This window comes from Myiozetetes cayanensis, unplaced genomic scaffold (genome assembly GCF_022539395.1).
Source record: "Myiozetetes cayanensis isolate MyiCay16 unplaced genomic scaffold, myiCay2020 scf1, whole genome shotgun sequence".
NCBI classification, from domain to species: domain Eukaryota; kingdom Metazoa; phylum Chordata; class Aves; order Passeriformes; family Tyrannidae; genus Myiozetetes; species Myiozetetes cayanensis.
Window position 1 is genome coordinate 39756603 of NW_026086604.1, and position 24730 is coordinate 39781332.

General features: G+C 34.1%; 1 protein-coding gene across 8 annotated transcripts in view; it reads right to left on the bottom strand.

Moving 5' to 3' along the window:
• The window catches only part of SNTG1 (syntrophin gamma 1), a 340195-nt gene that overhangs the window by 45435 nt on the left and 270030 nt on the right, over positions 1-24730 (bottom strand). For all 8 annotated transcript variants that reach the window (XR_007630406.1, XR_007630405.1, XM_050328342.1 and 5 more), the window contains 2 exons: positions 17244-17360; positions 12804-12875 (listed from right to left, as the gene is read on the bottom strand). Coding sequence is in view for 6 of the 8 variants with exons in the window: in XM_050328342.1 (XP_050184299.1) it covers positions 12804-12875; positions 17244-17360 (189 nt within the window). In the remaining 2 variants the exon portion in view is untranslated. The remainder of the gene's footprint in view (positions 1-12803; positions 12876-17243; positions 17361-24730) is intronic.

A 24730-nucleotide genomic window follows, 5' to 3' on the forward strand; every position in this document is an offset into this window, starting at 1 on the left:
CGAAATGAGAAAGAAGAGCTAAAGGGGGTCTACAATATTTATCCAGGTTTTTGCTATTTGTATATGAAAACAAGAGCATGCTTTGATTTGGAAAAGATCTAATCAGTACTAGGTAGCATTTCTGCTCAGTGTTTTACATATAAATATTTTAGAGTATATCAAATACTACATCGTATTGTGACAAACAATACACATAATGGACTAATTTATTATTGAAATTTATATTCTGTGAAGTTCTTATTTGGAATGAAAACAAAATTCAACATTTCCACATAAAAAATATTTTAACAGAATAATAATTTCAATTTGTGATTAGCTCTAATGTATGTACTTGTGATTTTGATATCAATGTTTATGGTTAAGTTCATGGTTAACAGAAGTTTAGGTCAAATACATTTAAATCATATTCATTAGTTTTTCTAAAATTGCTGATACACGTACAAGGTACTTCTTTACTTGTTAGTGGTATTTCATCCTACTTGTAAAAATATTTTTTTGTGCAAGGTTCTCTTTAGTACTGCTTCTGCTTCTTTTTCTGCAAGATCTTTCTTTCATTTTGCATTTGTTCTCAAGCATTTAAAATCTGTATTTTAGATTTATAGATCTAATCATGTTTCCACCTTTACAGTTGATAATTGCAGGAAACAATAGGAAGGTAGAGCTAAAAGACAGCTATCCAAATGTCCTTATAAAGACAGGAATCTAAACCAATTTCTTTTTTTTTTTGTTTTAATGGAATCCAAGTGAGAATTATCCAAAAGCATCTGCAAATTTAAGATATAGTTGTCAGGAGTCTCAAAAACACGTCTGGATTAAGCAGAAATCTTCATTAATAAACTTCTACCAAACTCTTATTTCAGCTAAAATATAAGATGTCATTCTACCCATTTAAGAATCTGCTGTGACCCTGCATTTTTATATGCATTTACTAGTCAGTGACATGAGCCAGTTTCATGTTGATTTTTTGAAGACTCTTTCATATTGTTAATGGTTAGCTGTACCATTTGCCCTGGATATTCTCATTGTGAATTAATAAAACTCTCTGAAGAGGAGCAGGCTTCTAGCAGTATGGTCATTCCCTACTGGAGGCAATGTAGTCCTGCTGAAGGATGGGCTGTGAGGCTTACCCAGCTTCAGGGTAATCCAGGATCTCTGCTGACAGGACAGTATGACTCCTGCTTGTCTAATTAATAATGATATCCATGTTAAGTGAGAGTGATAAACTTGTCTAAGGGAACCAAGCATGGCTCATTAGGCAGGTCCTTTCAAATTAAGGCAGAATGCTTCTTTATGACTAAGTAGTAACATTGCCCCCTCTTCTGCAGCCTTTTCTCTTTTGAAAGGCTGCTCTCTCCAGAAGTATCACTGCTCCTTTTTTATTGCTTGTATATTTTCATTATAAGCATGATGATTGCATTAAATACTCATATGTTGGCTACTATTAAAATCTGCTAAGATGCATGGGATCCTCTTGTGATAGTCAGTAAGAGCTGAGCTGTTCTATTCTATAAAGCTCTGTGCAATAGAAAACAAAGCTTGGTCTGCCACTGTCATGCTCGTGGCATGACTTCTACCCATAAGGTGCTCAAGTATGGAATTCTGGTTTACCTGTGAAGTTATGTATAGAGTAATTTGACAGTGGAACTGCAAGCAGTTTTTGACATGAACAACAATTCATGTAAAATGTTTAAGACCACTCTAATCAGAGTTGTATACCTAAACGGACAAAATAGGTCTTGCTTTTCAAGATAATTTTATTTCAGCTGTTAAAATGAAGGAAATATCCATGATTTTCATATTGATTACTGTAATTCTTAATAACACACAGATGAGAAAACAAGTAAATCCTGTTTTGTTTGTTGACTGATTTAGACAGTTCTGCAGAAAGAAATCTGTCCTATCAAGATTCAAACCTAAATTCTCAGTAGATAAAAAGAATTTTCTCATCAATTCAAAAGTGCAATAACTCCAAGGCTGTAAAATCTAATCATTTTTTACTCGCTGCCATCAGTGCCCTGATTATTTCACTGTTTCTGTCTCCTTTCACTTGTTAGGTCTGTCTACATAAACATACATCCTTCTTTCTAAGGGTTTCTAATGATCTACTTCTTTATCTGGAATTTTGGGAACACTTTGCTTGAACACTACCATTAGTTGCTATGGTGATGGTTCTAATAGCAGTTACAGGCATCAGGGAACAGATTCACTCCAGAGTGAAAAAAAGATACTGTTTCCCCAACATATCCTCATTAATCAAGAAACAAAACAAGAATTACCCATGCAGGTATGCATGTGTTTGTACACAGCTCATCTTCTTTGGACCCTCTGAGTTTTAGATTTAAAAAGTTAAAAAAAATAATGGTGAAATTGCATACATATATGCGTTTAAATAAATACAGAACTGTGTTTATTTAACACAGAATTGTGCAGCTAAACTGAAACTGGACAGAATATTTTTGATGTCCAGATTTTATAAAAAATATTTTTTCTCAAGGGGAAAAACATTTATAATTATAGGATAAATTTTAGTTTTAATTAAATTTCCATTAGAAGGATCTGTCTAATTGTTTAAGAGAAATACAGAGGCTCATTCCCTGCAATCTATCAGGTACAGCAGTAAGCTTGAATCACTTCCCTACTCTGCCTGAGTTGGAAAATTAATTTCCTATTCTGCTCGATTAAAAGACGATGCAGTCTCAGAGACCCGCATCTGAATCAGAGCAAGACTCTGAACACAGGTTTCCTCTGGAACAGTGCCATAATTGTGCCTTTTTCTTAATGAACTCTACTGAGAAACTTGTTTATTTTTATGTTATATGAGGAAAATTTTCAATATGTTCATAAAACAGACTAATCTTTTAAGGAAATAAATTATTCTAATACTTTCCAGAGAAGCATTAGGAGTTATTTTCTGCTTCAGAGAAATCAGAGACTACTATAACTACAAACACGTATTAAAAAACGTGCTTATCATCCCTTTGGAAAGTTACTGAAGTTTTGTACCTCTTCACAGCTTAAGGCATTATTTGCTGGAAATTAGGTTTAAGAACAGATCCCATAAGAGTATATGTAATGATAATAGATTGCAATGCTAAAGAGTGATCCTATCTTTTCATTCTGTTCCCTTGATTATTACTTCCTCAAATTTTAATAATTTTTTTCCCATGGTAGTTTCCTTCCTGAGGATATTTTTGTATTTTTACATCATAGTTGAAACAGCTGAATCAGTTCTGTAAAACGGAATAGGAAAAGGAATGAAATTGCCATGTCCATGTTAAAAACAAAGAAACAAACAGACAAGCATTATCCCCTGAAACTGCTTTTTGGGCTGCTCTGGGACCTCCATTCTTAGGAATAGCAACCTCCATTAAGGGTCAGGCGAACACTTTTACTCACTTTGGAAAAAAAATGACTTCATATCTACCAAAAAAATGTAGTTGTTCTTGGCAAAATTTGGCTGTTACTATTTTGAAGATTTCATTCTGAACATGCTTCATCCCCATGGTGTATAGGATGAGAAAATCTCTATTTTCCCAGATATTAGGGGTTGTTATGCTACTAGCCATGGTAAGTGTGAACAGGATACACTATTTCTCCTTAAAGAGGTGATGTAACTCTTCAAGAAAAGAAAAAAAAACATGGCTCAAAACCAGAAGTGGACAATTATGTGGAAGAAAAGTCCATATAAGCCTCATTTTGATAGGTTTTTGGTTTTTTTTCAACTTTAGATGTATTTGTTTTAAAGGTAGGAAAAGATCTTCCTCATGAAGGACACAAATATTGGAATGATAAGAATTAAACCTCATAAAATAAAAAGTTGGAAAATTACCCACCAAATTGATTATGCATTATATTAAAAGTATTGCCTACATGACTGCATACTATTTTTTATCTTCCCTTTTTTTGGACAGAATTCCTTACTTACTCAAATAGTCTTTCAGTACATTATGTCAGGATGAGAATACATTAGAGTAGCATAGTGAAAGCATTTATGTTGAATATCAATATGTCAGTAAATTTGTATGAGCAAATAGGTAAAAAATTATATTTACATTACTTGCTAATAGTGCTCAGAAAAAAAAAAAATTTGTTAGGAAATTAATATTTCTGTTTTCACTGCTGGTTCTGGCTGTTGGGAGTAATTAATATGTAGACTTCCACTGTGAAAAGAATGGACCTATAGAAGTTTTGAATAGCTGTCCCTGAGACAGGAACAATTTATTTCATATAAGGAATGGGACACAGTTTCAGTGAAAAAAAATATGGAAGTATCACCATTGTATGAATGCCTGTAGTCCCAAATTCTTTGTGCAATAAAACTGCAACATCTCAAGGTAAATTTAAGTATTGCAATAGCCAGTAAGAAAAACAGTTAAAAAACCTCAAATAATTAAAATCTGTGACCAGAAAATATAAGGAAAATTTAAAAATTAGAGAAAAATGCTATTAAAAAATCTACTAAAATTGATTTATCAGAATATACTAGTGAATAAAATACTGAAATACTGAATCACACCAAGCTTTAGAAATTCCCTGATTAGACTAATTCAACGAAAGGAAACTTCTCAAGCTTGAGTTAGATCTCAAATATCTGGGATATAAGATGTATGCTAGTCTTCCCCAAGTATCCTTACAGAGTATTTATATTTCACACCTTATTTCTCTTCTTTTTCAGCATTCATTTTGCCTTATGTTAAAAGCTTTGCCTTTCAAGGATGTTGCAACAGCACTGTTGGTCTCATAACTAGTCAGGCAGCAAAAAGTAATTTCTGCAACAAAGAGGTTGCAAAAGTCATTTAAACATTTATATTCTGTATCTAATATTATTTTCTCTTTCCTCTGTGTGTTTATCTTGTTATTTCTTTCAGGAAGAAGGATCAGGCTGTGAGATTGGCAGTCCCAGTCCAACAAAACTGACTCATTTTTCATTCAAAAGGTGACAGTTTCTATTATCTTAACATTGTATAACAAATGTAAATTTTTTTTTTCTTTAAAATAAAAAGAAACCTATCTAAAGTTATTGGGAAATATGAAAAGCCTTCCTTAGTAATTTTCTGTTTCAAATATTGTTTGTCCTTCCTTGCTGAACAAAACAAAAAGTTAACAAGCCTTTATACAGTGGTAGTTGTCATGCATGTAATAACACTGACTCTTTTCTTTCAAAAAGGATTTTTACATGGTGCTGTAGAGTTAGAGCAACATCAGCATCTTTAACACACAGGGCTCATTAAATTTACCCAAATTAACACACCACAGATTAGGTCTTGTATAACTATGTACATGTTGAGGAGAAATGAACTGAAATCACCTACAGGATCACAGGAAATATGTGCAAACTGACCAGAGATGTGGTCATCTACTGGCTATCTCTGTGCATTGTAGTAGCAGCTACACACGAGCTTACACTTACAAGGATCCAGTGGTGGAAATCCAATGGCCTTGTCAGGAGCTCTATTTCAGTACAGGAGAAGTTTTCCTTTATCGTATATCTGAAGTCAACTTAATGATTGTCTTAATGCAAGTGGACATGGTAATATTTATGATTTTTACTATTTTTCTTATTGTAGAAAACAACTGTAATTCTAGTTAGAGGTGAAACAGAACCTCTTTCCTTTGGAATACTCTTAAACGTAGAACAGAAGACAAATCAAAGACTGAAAATTACTTAAAATGTTGAGTGTTTCAGTTGTAAACAGTTCAACATTTTTTCCAGGAATTGGCACCTGGCTAAACCATGGCCAAAAATCTGATATTCTATGTATGCAGCATTAATCTATACATTACTTCTGCCTCTTAAGCAGTTTTGAGTATGTGTGAAGTACTTTAGCAGAATCAATTCAGGATGCAAGTCTCAGCCATTGCGCTAACTATATTAATGATAGATCTCAAAATATATTCTGGATCTTCATTTTATATGTTTATGCGTCTATTTGCATTACTTTTAAAATTTATCTGAATATATAAACATTTCCAGGAGTTTCCCATGCTTTTTATACCACCCTTTTCCTTTACTTGACTTACTGGAAATGGGCAGTATAATTACGGGCAATTTAAGTGAGAAAAATTAGCATAACTACATTTGAGGATTTTACACATACTAACAGCTAAATAAAGAAGGAAATCACAAATCATCTGAGACACCAAGTTGGTCCTGATTAATATAGCAAGAAAATTATAGTTGCACTGATATGAATTATACTTGCTATAAACATCAATGATTCACTACCCTGACATATTGCCGGCATAGACTGTCTTCCACAATTATCTTCACGTTTCATTTCAGAGCTGATCTGACACTTGAATATGTTTCCTGTTTTATGCTGGATAAAGCATGCTTTTATGGTGAATCTCCAAATATTTTTGCATGACACACTGAAAATAGAAGGCAGGTGACTAAAATATAAAAAGCATTTTCTCACAATTAAAAGGAGATGCTTGGATGAGCTAAAGAGGGTAAGTAACTCAAGAAAAAGGGGCACAGAAGTGCAACCTTTTATGTTATTCTTCACAATTCACCTGAAAAATGTAATATATATATAATATAATAATAATGGCCAGTCTTCGCGAGCGAAGATCCGGGGAAGGTCTTTACACCTTCCAGCCTGCGCATTGGATTTTTTAGGTGAGACACAGTGTGCGCGGAACTGAGCCCACCCAAAAAAAAAAATGTAATAAACCTTTTTCTAAACCCCACATAGAAAAATTGTTTAAACTGTTTACCAATTTATCTGATACTTAAATGTTTCTTAAATTATACACATTTGCACATGCACGCACATGCACACACAATCAAAACACACATGTTAAAGCTGCGTATCAAAAATATAACAGGTAACAAAAAACCAGATACAGTTAAACCAGTTTTGAAGTACTGAACAGGACAAGCCCATCTGCCCATTTCTGAAGCTAGAAGGGATAGAAGTATCTGCTTTTCTGGAGTATTGAATATTTGTTCAATTGTAACACTAAAATTACTTGACTGTTAACAGGGCTTTACTCCTCAAAATAAAGGATTGGGTGAAAAAAACTTCTTGCACAATAAATTAGAAATATTTATTCATAGTAAATTCTAACAGCAGTTCTGTTGAAAATTACTCATAGACACATTTTAATTACAGAATTACAGAATATGTTGAGTTGGAAGAGACCCATAAGGATCATCAAGTTTAACTCTTAGCCCTACACAGGACCGTTCCCAAGAGACACACCATGTGCCTGAGAGCATTGTCCAAATCCTTCTTGAACTCTGCCAGGCTTGATGTTGTGACCACTTCCCTTCCAGTGCCCAACTACCCTCTGGGTGAAGAACCTTTTTCTAATATACAACCTAAACTTCCCCTGACACAACTTGAGGCCATTCTCTCAGGTCATGATGACAGAAATGGTAACATTACATTATCTTGCCTAACGAATTGCTTAACATGGATTATAGATTTTTTCCACATGCTAGTGTCACTGTCCCCCTAGCATCAGTCTGAATAAAACTTGTGGTATAAAAAAAAAAAAAGTGTTTTAAGTGTCATCAACTTCTCTTAATGGTACCTTTCACTGACTAATCATCAGAATTTTTACCCTTTCTAACTTCTTCACCATTTTAAATTGCCTGACTCTGATTTCTATGTGCTTTCTTTTTACCTGTTTATTTTTAGGGTTAAAGAGTTCTTCAGTGCCTTGTATTTTCTCTCTGCTTCCAACCCTTAATCAACAGACCTATTGAATTTTTAATAAATTACTTCATATGTTTATCAATTTAGCCATTTACCCCCCAAAGTCTTAAGTTATTTGCATGTCCATAATGTTCCTTTTACATCCCACTGCTGTTTGCCATTATTTCACAATGAATAATTTAAGCCAATTTAATTAAAATGTGATTTTTGTACTTAGCCTGTTTTACCTATGTTTCATGTCAAAAATTATTACTTGAACCCCAAAATCTTGATAATGAAGAGATTTATATTTATGAGATATGTATTTTTATATGATACTTTGAAAACTTTACACAGAATCTTTTCTTATAATCCATTATTGTTATGGTAGTGTATGAAAATGATTATCAGGGTTTGGGGTTTTTTCTTTTACACTTTTTTACTACATAAAATTGTGAGTAATTAATTAGGGGATCAATGGTCCTTTGCTGAATTTCTCTCAATAAAACTGTTTTTCATACCATTAAAAGACATCTTTTTAAAATCTGCTTTTCTGTTTCACATTTTAATGGTCTTCATTATTTAAAAGGTCCTAATCACATTAAGAATAGTGACTTATTTCCGTGCTTCTCCTTTCTTTTACTTGTAATCTGATGGGGGAAAATGAAAAATAAAAGAATATATAACAACAAAAAAGCGATTTATTAAATTACTACTATAAATATGAATCCACTAACTATGAATCACACAACAATCTCTGACATCTCTGATTAAGGTGCAGAACATCTTGCCTTCTAGCTGCTTGAGGCTGAGAGAACTGTAAAAATTGAAAATGGCATCCCAGTGTTCTATATTGTTCATGAGAAGAGTCAGAGCCTTTGGAAAGGATACTGAAGGAGAAACTACACTGAACACACGCAAGCAACTATGAACAAAACACTGGCCATGGTGGCAGATGAGTTCTGAGTTTTATTTAACAAATTTGGACAATACACCCTTCCTGGCAATTAAATCAATAAAGTGCTTTGCTAGGTGTAGACATGAATATTTATTTAGTGTTTTAATATTTTTACTGCTACCAGAAGTGGAATTATTCTTGCATACTAAAACATTGAGATATTAATGTGTATTCAGTAGGATCTGGCTGTTCATATTCTCCACTGTAGTGCTTCTAGTCATGAATAGAAACTTAGACAAATCTCTTAAACTGAGAAAAATTACAACTCTATTTCAAAAGACAAACTTACAGTAGTAAGTCTCTCTAATCAAAACTGTTTTTGTGAAGCTCATCAGAACTTTAATCAAAATTAAGGAGTGGAAAAAGGAGAAAAAAGTGCTTTCAGACAGATTTAGTAAAGTCCTGTCCTTGTGGAATGAGGAACAGTTATTGAAATTGCCAGTATATAGGAGGAGATAATACCAGCTAGCTTGGGTGACAATTGCACCCTCGCTTCTAATGAATATGTCTAAATATGGACAAATTTATTGAAATATCTCAGTCCATTGTAAGCAACTCATGTAAAGCAGATACATTTTGATTACTAAATGTTGTGATAACATTTAATAATTCACTTTTACAAAGAAGACATGAGCCAAGATCCCTGCTCTTTCTGGCTCTACAGAGGTGTGGTAGCATTCCCAATCAACACACTCAGTCCTGCATTCTCAGGATGCCCAACAGCCTTCTATCAACATAGAAGGAAACATGTTTTGGGATTTTTTAATCCTCTAAGCACTGCTTCTCACTCCTGTGCTAATCCTCACAAAGGTTAGCACAGACCATCTGCAAATCTTTCTACTTAAAGCAAATATAAGCTGCAAAAGCTGTGTTTATACTAACAAATTAAGCACGTATGGGACTGTTTGTTGACACTATAGCTAGCTGGCAAAGAACAGATCACATCCTTACTATGAACCTTTTTATTCTCCTAAAACACATGCAACAGCTCATTACAAATGCTCCTTCACCCATGAAAACACTCAAGCCATAAAAGGAAATGTTTTGGAGAGTGCTAGGTGGTCCATTTGGCCCAAAATTCATGGTAGTGATCATTCTAAAATAAATATAGATGATTGTGTTTCACCATCTGGGAATGATCTATGATAGTGCTTTTAAACTAAAAGAGGATAGACATAGATCAGATATAAGGAAGAATTTTTTTACAGTAAGGGTGGTAAAACACTGGAACAGGTTGCCTATACAGGTGGTAGGTGCCCTATCCCTGGAAACATTCAAGGTCAGGTTGAACAGGGCTCTGAGTAACCTGATCTAGTTGAAGTCATCCCTGCTCATTTCAGGAGGCATTGGACTAGATGGCCTTTTAAAGGTCTCTTCCCACCCAAACTATTCTATAATTCTGTGATTTACTATTACTCTTAGTGAATATGTACACAGAAAAATTTGAGTTTAGCCAAGAATATGGAACTAAACCCTCTTCAGAGACACTGATTGATGATACTGTCCTGTAAACAGGCATTACGGTCTTCTGGAGTTTATTTCTGCCCAGTGACAGCTATTGTCTCTTCTGAAGTAGAAACACAGAATAATTCTATCATCACAATTTTCCTGAAAAGAAAGTCTTTGCCATGGAAGAACAGGAAGTGCAGGAGTGGGAACACTCTGTAGTGGAATAAACTCAGGTTCTTTTCATTTTCTTATTAGGTTTCCTGAGCTATCAGGCTCATATATAATTACTTCAAACCCTGTTACCTTGTTTTTTGCCATTTGACTCATTCTCCAAGGCAAACAGATTTATAACAAAAGTAGCAAGTAAGGTAGTATAGAAAGGAAGAAGTTTGAAGGTGATCACAAAACAGCAGAGTAACTTTTTTTTTATGATGCCTCTGCTTCAGTAATATCCACAGGGCTTGCACAAATGTGTCCAGAAACACTTATTGCTAAAACGGAGACTTTTATGGTGCTGGCATAAAAACTGAACAAAACTTTGAGTCTCTACAGATGTTCAATGTAGTAGTAGTAATGGGAAGTTGTTTTCCTGGTTTTATTTGCTTTTATATTTTGTGAAACCATAGTTAAGTTCTATAGTACCTGCTGTAGAAAACTATAACACAGTGAAGATTAATACTCCAATGTCAAAATCTGCCATTTTATTACAATGATTTTTCTACTTCCATTTTTTATTATTTACAGGTTTTACTAAGCTAAAGAACCTATTTGAAACATTACAGGCCTTTAAAAGCTTGACTATATTTACAGACAACAAAGGAATATCTGAGTATGAATCAAGTGATAAAGAAACACATAAATGATACTCTTATATCACTTAAACTGGAATTGCCTCTCTGCCTATCTGTTAATACAGACTGAGACTGGAAGATCTACACCTCTTCCCAGACAATTTGGAGGGCTGATTAGAAAAAATGTCATCCTTGTACTCTCCTGTGCTTCCACACAATATTGGCAGGAAGGCATTTAGGTTTTACTGCTTTGTGGACTGACTCTTTGGCTGTAATAATTTCTACTAAATTGCTGAGAAAATTAAAAAAAAAAATCCATGTATTGGTATGCAAGAACAGGGGACACAGGAGAAGGGGGAGAAAGAAAAATGGCTAAAATTGAGAGTGAATGAGAAGAGCATCAACAAAGGCAGAAGGCTAGAAGAAATCAAAAGAAGGATCTTTAAGTTACAGAAAACTATATGGCATACATTCTGTAAATTTCTATGCAGGGAGTATAATAAAATCCTTGGATAAGTCATAAGGAGTCATCAGTCATCATCCTGGCTCCAACACACTTACTTCTCTGACAAAGAAGAGCTGCCTTGATGCTTAATGCATCAAGCCCAAGGCCAGAAGCAGTTACAGGTTACTGGTGGGGGCCAAAAGGGTGTCAGGGGGAAGAGGTGAAAGTGTTTGAGATTTTTCAACTCTCTTAAAGCCCGACAATGCCCTAAGAGCATTGTTTGTATACACCCTTACTGCAATGTATTTAAAGAGTGAATAACTTTTCCTGTTACTTCTCTCCCTACATGACCACTTCTGAGGAGTCAATATTTGCACAGACTTGGTAGTTAAAGGACGTACCACAGTGATGTGATGTTTTACTCCCTAATGAAGTCTCCAGGCCTCACAGCCACCGTAGCAGTGAAAGAAAATCTTTCACTTTTCTGTTCAGATTGCTAGCAAAGGAGTTTTTTTCAGACTATAAACTTGGTTTCTTTTCTTTTTTTATAGTCTCAGATGCAAAACGTTTCTGAATTTTATTGAGCCATTACATCTGTAATCTGCCTCCCTAAGGAAAATATAGTGCACCTATGAGATCTACAATACCTACGAAATGTACTATTTATGTCAGTAAAATGTCTTCCCAGTGGGAAACGTTTTTTAAAAAAATAATACTTTTTCATACTTCTTTTCAATACTAGTCTGCATCTAAGTAGATAAAAGTCCAGAAAAGTCCAAATTGCATTTTACACAATTTTTATCTAAAAACCCCAAACCCAACATACACCAGAAGGCACTTAAGTTTAATGGAAAGAGACAATTTCTTTTCATCCCTTTTTTTTTCATGAAAAACTTTGGGCACCTGTTTTTCACTATTTTTAAAACAGAGAGAAGACAAGATAAATTCATTCTGATTCAATTCAGAACTAAAAATTAAAAACCAATGTACAATAATGGTCTTATTAAACTTTCTACTCAGAGTTTTAACTTTCTAAACATATTTCATTATCTCTTCCAATTTGTTACAGTTAGGGTAAACTGAAGAAATTAGAAAAAAAAAGACAAAAGTTTTCAGAATGGTATTGTATATTTTAAAGACTGCTCTCAGGTCTACTGAAATTTTGTATTGCAGCCACTACTAGTTTCATCAGTGTATTTGCAAGCAACCAAATTGATCACTGTTTCTTTAGGTTCTCAGTTAGAAAATGAAATGTGCTTATTAAATGTGACATTAAAGTTATAAATCCTATATAGAATTATGAAGATAAAAAGTAGTTTACTAGTCAAAATCAGTTTATTTTCAATTTTGCCATGCCTTCTTGTTTGGTTCTGTATCTACTGACACCAGGACTTCTGATATTTAAATTCAAAGGGAAAAAAAGAGATCTCTTTTTGCAAGGTGGTCAGTGTTATGCTCTGGTTTGAAAATTGGTCTGTCAAAGTGGTAATTTATTTTATGCTTTCTCATCATACCTTGAGAATTTTGCACATTATCTCATAAACTGAAAATGTTTTCTCAGCTCGTGTCCAATCCCAGGTTGTGACCTTTGGGAAAAAAACAAAAACAAAAGATAAAACAAAAAACAAACAGAAAAAGAAATTAAGCTATTTTCATTTATTTCAGGAAGTAAGATTATTAACAAAAATGAAACTATATCCCTAAACTCTTTACATCCAGTATAATATATAGAGGAAGAACATACACTGCCTCAGAGTAATAACTACCAGGGACTAGACTGTTCCATCTAGGCAATGCTTAGGAGAAGTTCTCCCTGTATTTACAGTGCAGCGCCTTTGCATGTAGGCTGCTTTGTGCTGAATATGATTCTTCCCCAGAGAACTGGTAGGGGTTGTATGGAGATTCTGAGAGGATACAGCCCTTGAATTCATCTCACAGAGCTTGCGCCCTGACTTGGTATGTTTCTCATCACTTTCCTCCTTGTGACTGCACACCACTGTTTGCTCCCAGTCATCTGCAGTATTTGTAAATCCATAAAATGAGTCTCCAACCTTGCAATGTCCCAGACACTTACCTCACATGCTTTGAAATCCAGGGGGAAAAAAAAACAAACCATGAAAGTAGAGGCAAATATACATTTTCTTTTTTTTTTTTCTTACCAAGATCTACTTCTAAATTCTAACAGCTAAGATTTGAAGAATAGTCTATTCTTCCTCTTTGTCTTGGGATTTGACAATTGTGTTTAACAGTATTAATTTTAAGCAATTATTTTACACAAAAATGTACAGATAAAATAATTAAATAAAATTAAATAAAAGCAAGGGTAAGCGGTAAGACTTAAATAGGATGGAAATAGATAGACGAATATACTCAATAAGGGAAGAGTCAAGGCAATATCACAACGCTCTATAAATAACTTTCTAGAGAAACTGCAAAATGGAAACAGGAGAATATTCACAGTCTCAAAATACAGGAGGAACAAAAGAGAATGAAATTGAGGTTACATATGAAAGAAAAATAATTTTTATGGTAAGGCATTGGCACAGTTTCAAAGGAAGATGGTTGTATCATTAAATTTCTTAGGCATGACCAAGACGTTGATGAAACCATAAATTATTGGTTCTGCAAGATTCAAGACAAACTTCTTCAAAAAATTTATGATAAAAAACTGTTCATAGGCCAGGAAGAAAAATATTATATGAGATCAATTTATCTGTTATCTAAAGAGAAAATAATCATTAATAGATTCAACACGTCTGAGACGCATCTGTGGGTTTGCCTGGGCATAAAACTTTCTTGATCAAAGTTATTTTGCAGTTGTATGAGAAAATTCTATTCCTAACCTAATTTTTATTTATAAACATTATTGTAATGGGAACTCCTTTGAGGAAATCATAGGCAGGAGTGAAAAGTTCAAAAATACAGTGCTATAGTTCCTCCTCTATTAGAATTTTATTTATTTGCAATCATCATCAAATGCAATTGATGCATTTTTCACCATCTTATTGAAGTATGCCTACTAAAACATAAAGCTACTCTTTATGCTATGGACAAAAAGACAACTCTCTCACCATGAACAGAGAAATGGGGAGAGGAATCTTGCTACAGCCCCACTGAGACCAAAACTCCAGCCACACCAGCTGAATTATATTCCTTCATCAGGAAAAGTAGTTACTATGGCTGCTGAAGCACAGAATCATTTGGAACTATGTTTAAAAACTTATTGTAGACTCTATACTTTGGTTGAAAATATAAGACCTCCCTCTTCTCCCCACTTTTGTTTGTACCTATAAAGGGACTTATTTTCAGGTCAAACCAAAACTCTTTCTATATAACGATGTGTGCAAAGCAAGAGCAAGAATTAAGACAGCCACAGAAATTGCTTTACCTGTGCACTTTTAATATTTTAATTTAAAAGCTTGAGTAGCAAAAGAAAAGCTGTTAGCAACTCTTTCTCAAGTAAAGTCCATCCTCTCTGAGATTTCCAATTATAAAGTGTAAGAAACTGACACCCACCAGACTTGATACACTTAATAATTCTAAAGGAGGAAATGTACCAGGATATAACAGGAAGAACAAAAAAAAAGTATTTTTGTGTAAAGCTTTTAAAGTGTAAAGAAGTAACATTAGGAGTGCTGCTTCATCTGAGCATTTGAAGTAGAAGTACTATTGATCAAACAGTTAAAAAAAGAGGCAGGGGGAGGCTGCTGAGAGACACTGTTTAAACAGATGCTTCCCTAATGTGTTAGACTTTGGCAGAGCCTGGGGAAGTACTTTCATTTGATTTTCTGGTAAAAAAAGTTGGCAGGACATCTCTGTTCAGAAAAAAACTTCATCCGAGGAGTTTACACTGTAAATATAATTAAAGCAGTTTTTCTTTTAACTACACTTTATGCATCTAATAAATAGAAGATCCGAAAATGTGTCGTTGAAACTTTCCTCGTAATCTTTTGTGATCCCTGGAAGAGACAAACATATATACCTGCAGCATAGCAAACATAACTGTATGTGTTTGCATGCAGAAAAAAGGGTGTTAGAAGTCCTTTAGAGGGCTTACAGCAATCACTGATATGAAGAAAATTTTTCTGAGCATATAAGTGTGCAGTTAACACATTACATGTTGGGATTGGCACTAGATGATTTTTAAGGTACCTTGGGGACCCTTTGGGTCCCCAACCCCAAACTGTACTCTGACTACATGTCTTTAAGGCAACTCTACAGGAACTCTTCCTCTGTCCTATAAAAAGCATGTTTATCATTCTGCTTCCCTCCTACTCCAGGGAGAGAAAATATCTTTCTCTATGTTTCAATCGTTTTTCTCTTTTAGTAAAGGAGCCAGAATCTGGTAAAACAAAATCACGTTGTGCTTGCAGCTCAGCTGAAATAGGACATACAAAAATTCAAGGATGAGCAGTTGGTCTCATAAAACAGCAGCTTGCCAAAATTTCCTTTATTAGCATTGCCATGGTTCAGAGTCTTCCTGTGAAAATGTTCCTTCCACACCCAAGAATCAGCCCCCATTACCCATTTAGCCCCTAGAAACATATACTCCTGAAAACTTATGATTCTTCAGTAAAGAGGATTGTAGTCCCTTCCATAGTGCTTTCAAAAGAATAACTTTTCTATTTTATATTGAACAGGAGCTCTCAATATTGATTCTGCTTCTATCTAGTGCCTAGAATGGAGGTGGCTTTATTTGACAGGCAGCAATTGCTCAAGTAGGTCTAGCAAAGACAGAATGGTTTTTGAATTAAGGTGTTTAGTTGCATAATCTGATATTTTAATCTGATCCTGAAAAATATCCACCAACAAAACCAAACTCCCATTACTAGCCATGGGAGAGCCAAACCCATACCAGTGAACTAGAGTACAAACACTGAACACATGGAGTTTTCAGTTCATACTCACTTCCACTCCTCATGTCTTTCATATGTTTTTAAACCTTTTGCTGAACAAATAGGAATAGTTACTGATGAACAATGTAAAGATTTGCAAGCTGGTTTTGAACCACACGAGGAACAGATTGCCCAGAGAGGTGGTATATGCTCCATGCCTGGAAACATTCAAGGTCAGGCTGGATTAGGCTCTGAGCAATCCGTTCCAGTTGAAGGTGTCCCTGGTTATTGTAGGGGGCTTGGACTAGGTGACCTTTAAAGCTCCCTATCAACCTGAACTATTCTATGATTCTGTGATTGAGGCAGGAAGGAGCTGCAGCCTGGATCTGGCAACACAGGGTTTAGCAGCAGTCAGCATGGTCACCCAATAAACAGGAAAAATGAATGCATGACTGTCCCTTCTGCAGGCACAGGACTGCTACTGGATCCTTAGCAAATGGCTTAAAAGTTAGCTAGGGGATCTTAACTGCAGCTTAGATGTACCATCAAACTGCGAAAGTAAATTGCTGAGTATATGACGAGAGCTAAAATTTTACCCAGTGTTCCCAGTCAGATTCCAATTAATATATTTAACTCAAACAATTTGATTTGCCTCCCTACCTTCCTTCAGAGCTCTCTAGCAGCAAAAACTTACATTTGGGATGAAATCTAAATACAGACATATTACCATTTCCACAGCATGCAAAAAGCTTTGCTATTTCCCCAAATCTCAGCAGTTTCACTAGAATGATTGTTCAGTTTAAATTTAACCATCTTACTTCAGGCCTTTTCTGTCTGCCAAAGGAAAATTAAAAGCTGCATTTTAACATAAGTAGATTTCTCTTTTATTTGTCTAAGTGCTCAGTTAAATGGCAGGAAAGGAATTCTTGTAAGATGCTCAATCATCTGATGAACAGATGCTTTCTGTCACTTCTGTGCCACATATCCTGGAACTTTTCAATGCTGCTATTTGCAATCCTGTTAGTGAATTGTATCTCACTACAAAAGCCTTGTACACATTACATGAAATTATTTTCTTTAATAACATTTATTCCCACTAAGCATAAGAAATATACTTACTGGAGGTGCTATAAATTTATAGAGGGAAGATCCTCTCAGTGCTAGAAACTTTGGTGTGTACATTCGATCCTGAAGGGAGTCCTGTTCCCGTTCCTCTGTCCAGCCCATGTAGACTATCTGACAGAAAAATCAATAGTGTTGACAAATTCCTCAGACATTTTCTTGTATTGTAAATATTTCATGTGAGTAAGCTGTCTGTCAATTTTACACAGCTACAAACCTTGAACCCCAGACACAAAATGGTGCATTGGCAGTCTGTACAAAGAACGCCTGTTAGGACAATCCAGAAACATGAGAACCAAACCTTGCTGTGCTAGTTACAAGAAAAAAACCTAAATCATATACTCCATGGATGTTAAAGGTCTATTCTACATATTTTCTGACAGATCACATCAGCAAAATTTAATGTAAGTGAAGTGTAAGGAACCACCAGTCAGGAATATCACATCAAGCAACTCCTATTACACAGAAATATAAGTACTGTCCCCACATACAATTTCATGGTTAGGCATTAAACAATATGATCTTACAAATTTTATTTACCAAATAATGAGAATCTGGTTTTTTGTTTTTGTGGGGTTTTTTTGTTTGTTTGTTTGTTTTGGTTTTTTTTACTGTCTAAAAATACCTGTGAGACTGTTTTCAGCCTTGAACAGACTTCATCTAAGGAGTCTGAGCTAAGAATTAACCAGAATGCTGGAATTCTTATGACTACTTGCAGATGTTTGAACTAGAACTTATTCCAACTCATTTTAGGATGCAATTCCCTACCTATCCACCTATTAAGTTTGATTAATTTAATATCAAATGCTTAAAGAGTAGCAGAGCATGAGTCACCACTATGCTAACTTCTGGAGATCCACTGAACAGTGAGTAGACTCATCATGAAACCTTTGATTTATAACCATGCCATTAGTAATAAAATACAATTTCCAGTGTGCACTGGTACACTACTGCTATGGAAAATAGATCAACCCATATTTCATAGAATGTTGCTAATGGGATAGATTTATTTTTAAGTATCTTTGTGAAACTGATTTCTACATTAACTAAGAAACTATGGAGCAATCTCTGTCTTCCATGTCAGTAATGATCATATAAGGAAAACAGTTTAGGTAAAATAAAGACAGTCTTACAAACAGTCAACAAGTTAGTAAATTTACCAATGGTGAAAAGGTCCCCAAAATGAAGGTTTGTCCTGAGTGTTTTATCCATTCAGATTTTGTATGTCACATCCTTTTTAAAAAGTAATGTACACTATTTTCTTTCATTACTTTTGGGAAGAGGATTATCACTGACAGTTCTCCATGGAATCATGTTAAAGTAAATGTTGAGTCTGCTGTTTTTCTTTTTTCTCTTTTTTTTTTTTTTTTTTCCTGTTGGATTTTATTGTAACACACTGGAAATTAATGCCTTTTTTCAAATTCCATTGTGTGAAATCAACACTACTACTCTCTCACACAGTTTATTGGATATTTCATGGACTATAAACAGAGACAGGGAGAAGGTCCATTCCTCTAACACTACAACAAAACTTTAACATTTAATTATTTTGCCAATAGCAAGCACTAAAACTGTCACATAGTCTCAGGTTCAACAAAGAACATGTGTTGAAGTATCTGCTGGTTTAGTGACTAAACAAGCTTATAAAAGTCAAAAAGAAGACAGATCTGTAGCATAATATTCAATAATCAAGAAGAGTGCTAAGTACTATTTTGTCATGCAATAACTAAAAAGGCATGTTCTGTGAAATCTCATTTATTCCTGAATGAGGAACCATCGAGAAGGAAAAAAACCCTAAAAACTGAGAGGTACAGTAGGAGAAGTTTTAAATTATTTCAATTTGATGTTTATTCAAATTTCTCTCATTTCTACTGTTCCATGTCATCCATAAGTATGGATCTCCTTTGTTGGAATCCCTAGACCCCAGTGACTGAGTTGAAGTAGTATAAAAATATTGTGCTACTATATGCAGAACTTTGGCACATTTTCCTGTCTGTAAATTAAAGAGAATGAATGATGTCTAGTTTCTAGGAATTGAGACATCTATGCTTTTAAATTAATTAAACTGGATTAATTTTGTTTCATCTTGATTTTTTTCATTAAAATTGGACACACAGTAAGATATCATCTTGCCTGATGATATTTAATAGCATTGTATCAATGTATGTAATCCCAACTTAGTGTTTTCCTCTTTCATATTCCTCATTTCTGCTTCTACTACTCATCAAAATAACAGTATACAGTCATTCACACTGTGAAGATGTATCAATATTTCACATTTGACTGACTCAGTATTAAAGCAGCCATGAAATTTAAGGTATCTGCAGATCATGAGGAAAAATTAGATTGATTTTCCAGAAAACCTGCTGTACCAAAGTTTTATCAATAAAAAAGCATTTCTCTTTCAGACTCAATACCTACTATTCAACATAAAGAAGAACTGTGAAGCAAAGGCTGCATGATTATAATTAAGAATACTTACAAAATTATTTGAATGTATGTGCATGCATATGTATGGATTAAATGTATGGATTAAAATAGCCTGGGCTAGATTCTGGAAAATAAGGCAAAACTGAACAAATACTTGCCAACTCTTTTACTAGGTAGCTAAGATAACTGATATGTTCCTACAGTGATCTCAGTTTTATCTAAACATACTGAACTTGTGAAGTTAAATAAAATATTGCCATCTTTACATAATAAAGCTGAGAAACTGCTGAATATTTTCACTTCTGAGTTAAAATTGATGACCTTTTTGAGACATTTATGTTACTGGTAAACATTCTTACGTCTAAAAAAAAGGTTTGATTATGAAAAAATTAAAGGCAATTATTTATTGGAAAGGGATCTTAACTTTCCAAATTAATAGCTCATATGTATACATGAACTGAAACAGTGATGAATATGATATTTGACTTGTGAGTTTCAGACCACATCTCAGTTTTGCTGCACATGTAGATTTGACACATATGGAATTTCATGAAATTATGAAATTACAGAAATTTCATTTCTGAAAATAAATACTTAGAGCCACAGACACAGGATGAATGGAAATAATTGTTAATCACAAATAGACAGTGCTCCTTTATAGTTCAAATGCATGCTCCTTTATAATTCAAAAATTTGGTTAGTTTTTTAACCTTAACAAGTTTTTTTGAGTCCCTATAAAACTGACTGTTATCACCAAAGGTGGCAGTGGTAGTGAAAACAGATTTTATTTATGATAACATTCCACTTGAAAGACAATTTTTGCAGTCCTGGTTTCTAACTTACCTAAGGTAGCTCATTCTTCAAAATCAAATGGTGGCACAAATTACTTAACTTAGTGGCTGCTGGTTCAGATTCAATAAGTCATAAAGGTTTATGAGTTAAATCACATGCAGTTTAAAAAAATTCTATATTGAAATGATTAATGAAACAGGACAATTGCTTCAGTCAAAAATCCATAATCTTATAATTTAATATGTACCTAAATCACACAGACATTCTAATCAAGCAAGATAAATTGCTGTATTTTATATCAGTCCAATATATTGTTAAAAATTACTTAAATAGCCTTGAGTTTCAGAGACACTTTTTCAGAGTTTTTACATAGTTTTTATTACTTTTTAGGAAGAATAGTAAGGCAAAAATACATGAAAATTTCCCCAAATGAAATGTGAAATGTAAAATGTATGCAACATTACAGAAGTGAGGTGATTCAAAGATCAGAACAGATGCACTCACAGCTTTTTATCTTGGAAGTCTGATACTCATACACAAATTATGTGAAAATATGCTGTAGGGCAACAGGATGAACATGGAGTCAGAAGACAAATGATTATGTCAGACAACACAGGGGAAAATGATGAGGAATCAGAAACTCAGATAACGCTACTTTTATTATAATTTTCTCTTTATATTTTAGAATAACTTTCCATATAGTCTAAAAATTCATTATAGTCAATTGTTAGCAAAAAACCAACAAAAACCACACTTCAAATGTGTGAAAAAAAAGGAACAAAAAGTGCGATCATGATGCAATCATTTGCAAAGCCAGTTCTGCCTATAAAAGGCTTAGGATTTTTATGCTGAGAAACTGTTTTTATAAGCCAACAGAAGAACTAATCACATATAATATTGAATGAATGCTAGAAAAATTTTGCTTAATTGTAAATGCAGTCAAAATGTCTCCTATCCTATTTTTCAGGTTTGTGAAAAGCCTAGTTATCTTTCCATAAATATTTTAATTCCTGTGCATTATTTTCTATCTTCTTCAACAAAAAAAAGTCCACTAAAACAAGATAGTCTACATATGAAAAACAAGCTGAAAGAAACAGAAGATCGTTGGCAGTGAAAGGCTGTTTTACATAGGTTTCAGATTAGATTTAAAGTAATTTAAAATGACATATCTCTCAGTATGTTTTGCAAGAAATAAATGTCAGCCTTGGTCAATATTTTCTAGAAAATTATGCCACATAATTAACAGCAAAGGAATGGTTTTGACAAACATTCTTTATGACTTTTATTTCTAAACTTCAAAATTAAGAAATAAACTGTTTCTGGTTTTAATTGTGGATGGATATGGCCCTGGTAACCTGCTCTAGGTGATCGTGCCTGAACAGGGGAAATTAGGCAAGATGACCTCGAGAGGCTCCTTATGACCTGAACCATTCTGTCGTTCTGGGAAAGAAAACAAATTATGAATGTATAAAAACAGAAAAGTTTTTATGCAAAGTACTTTCCCCTTTCAGTTGCCCTCATTTATATCATCTCCTTTCTATTCTAAATGCTTCAGAGCTATCACCAACAAAGATCCCCTTCATATTTTTGAACCACCTAGCTACAAATGGATTACTCAATCTAAAATTGCACATGTATTGTATCTCACATAGCTTAATTTCCTTTTGGGTAAGAACTCACATTATCATCTTGCTACCACAGTAAATAGTAACAGAGAAAGCAGAAAATACTTTTTATTTATGGAAGATGATTTTTCCTTACACTCCAGATAACTGAAAACTGGTACCAAAGACTGAAAACAAAGTATATTTGCTTTCTTAGCAAACAACATCATAATCAGAGCAAAGACAGATGTTTAGGGTAACAAAACTTGCCTGGATCTCTGCAGGGATCTGTCCAGATTAACAGTGCTGTTTCAGAAACCTTCATGAGAGTTTACATTACATACAACACGATCCCGTGAGAAAACTTAGCATGTTCACAATGAGATCTACAAGATCTTGCAAGAAAGAAAGACTGTATTGGCATGCCTTCACTCTCTTCACAGATTTGTAAAAAATATATAGCTACATATGGATACAGGATAGCTTTCTGAACAGGTAAAGATCTGTACCTTGTTTTTCCAGGTTTCTAACAATTTTCTTCTTGCTGTAATCTACTAATCCATTTTTTCTCACCCATTTAGTTTCATCCAGTGTCACATGTTAATAGCCACAATTTATTTCAAAGCACTCATTTTGCTTATTTAAGACTTCTAAGTATCTGCTTATTGAAATAAATTCCTCTAATGACAAAGTTAATTTGAATATTAATTGGGTAACTATGTGCCTTTGTCAAAATGTCAACTTTAGAAGATAGGAGTTTCTTTCCTCCTTAAATTATTCAAGTCAATGAGTGATTACATTTATTTAAAATTCATTATAATTTGAATTTGTTCATTTTAATAGAGGTGACTAGCATTTAGAAAGTACAGACTTTTTCAAAAAAGACCTTATGCAGCTGTTATTACAAAGATGGATTTGGATGCAAACTGCAGTATTAGGTACGAGTCCATATTAATTTGGGGGGGAGGGGTGTGAAATTTTGAGCAGGAATCAATCCAAAAATAGGTCATGCTTTCAGGATATTGACTGGGTAATTAAAAATAAAACAAAACAAAACAAAACAACCTAGAATAGCTAGTCAGCATGTGGCAAACTCCCTGAAATGCATAAGGGATGAGTGCATTTTACACAGCATAGAGTTAAGCATTTTTCTACTAAATAGGTATGGTAGCTAGATGATGAAAAAAAAATATCTTGTGTTATCTAGAGCAATCTGCCTGCTGCACTTGACTGAGCCTTCTTCCTTCTTGTAGACTTGTCGTGTTTACCTGCCACATAACTCACCCTCAGAGCAATTTATCATATCCCTAAGCAGGTTCATTTGTTTGCCAGGTTTATCAGTGAGGAGGCTCAGTCCTGCTGACATCAGAGTCATTTTACAGCAGACCGGAGAGGTTTCAGATTTTCTCTCAACAGAGTAGCTCTCAGCAACTCTTTGAAAATGAGCAGTTCTCACAAATTTCCTGACTAAAAAAATTACTATATATCACAATGTCATCATTCTCCCTCCTTTTAATGTTGTGCAACTGCAACCAGTAGGATTCTGCTTTTTTTCCTGAAAAAAAAAATCTTTGATACATGATCATATTGGAATTCCTGCCTGTTCATTTTTCGTCTACTGAATTTAGGAACAGACACAGGGAAGGTTGTAAATTTTAATACAGGATGAAATTTCTGGGAGGTTTTGAGTGTTTAAAATAGATAACAGTGCCATACAGAAAGCTCAGCACTCAGGTGACAAGAAAGTAAACATCATTTATTCTAAAGCCTAGTAGCTTGACTGGGTTTAGGACTTATATTTTGAATAATGACTTTTTTTCCCTCTTCTAAATTTACATAGTACATATTTTTCAGTCTCTAAAATATAAATGGGTCAAACAAAACATATTTCAGATAATCAAGCAGGAGGGTATGACCTCTCCTTTTTGATGAACAACATGTCACAATAATATTTGTCACTACAAGTTAGACTGCCTAAACATGTTGAATGAAGAAAAGGATCCGAATATTACAAGTCACTAGACAGTGTCTTTCAGACTTCTGAGCGACATATTCATCTTTCTTAAGTACCAGGGCAAGTGAAATATTTACAGACACATTTATTACCATTCTTCTTATCCTGGGAGAACTTTTCAATTAGTTTTCAATTACTTGTTTTAGATATTTTTTTTGATTTTCATTTTTTGTTTCTCTGAAAAGAATTGGTAAGCAGAACTTGGACAGGATTAGCACAATTTAGACTATCTGGCTGTGTCTCTGAGACCATACTGCTCATGTAGCTGCTTTAGTCACATCCTGAGCCTACTGAACTCAGTTCAGAGGAGATGACAACAATTAGCATGGAAAAACCCCAAATGACTGAGTATATAGAAAACAGAAATGATGGGTAATAGGTTAGACTTGTTTGAAATGAATTTTAATAATAAATATTTTGAGTTTTCATAACATTATAATTACATTTCTATAGAATTAGATGTTTACAATTCAAAGTACTCACAAAGCCAGGATAACGCTGCAAATATTCAGTGCCTACTTAAAGTTGTCTTTAAAGTCTCTGGTGTTGCTGCTTGCACAGCAAATAAACACACCTGAGAGAAATCCCTTTTTTAGTATCAATGACTTCACAAGATCTGACTTAGGAAAATAAGGCTGTTTAGA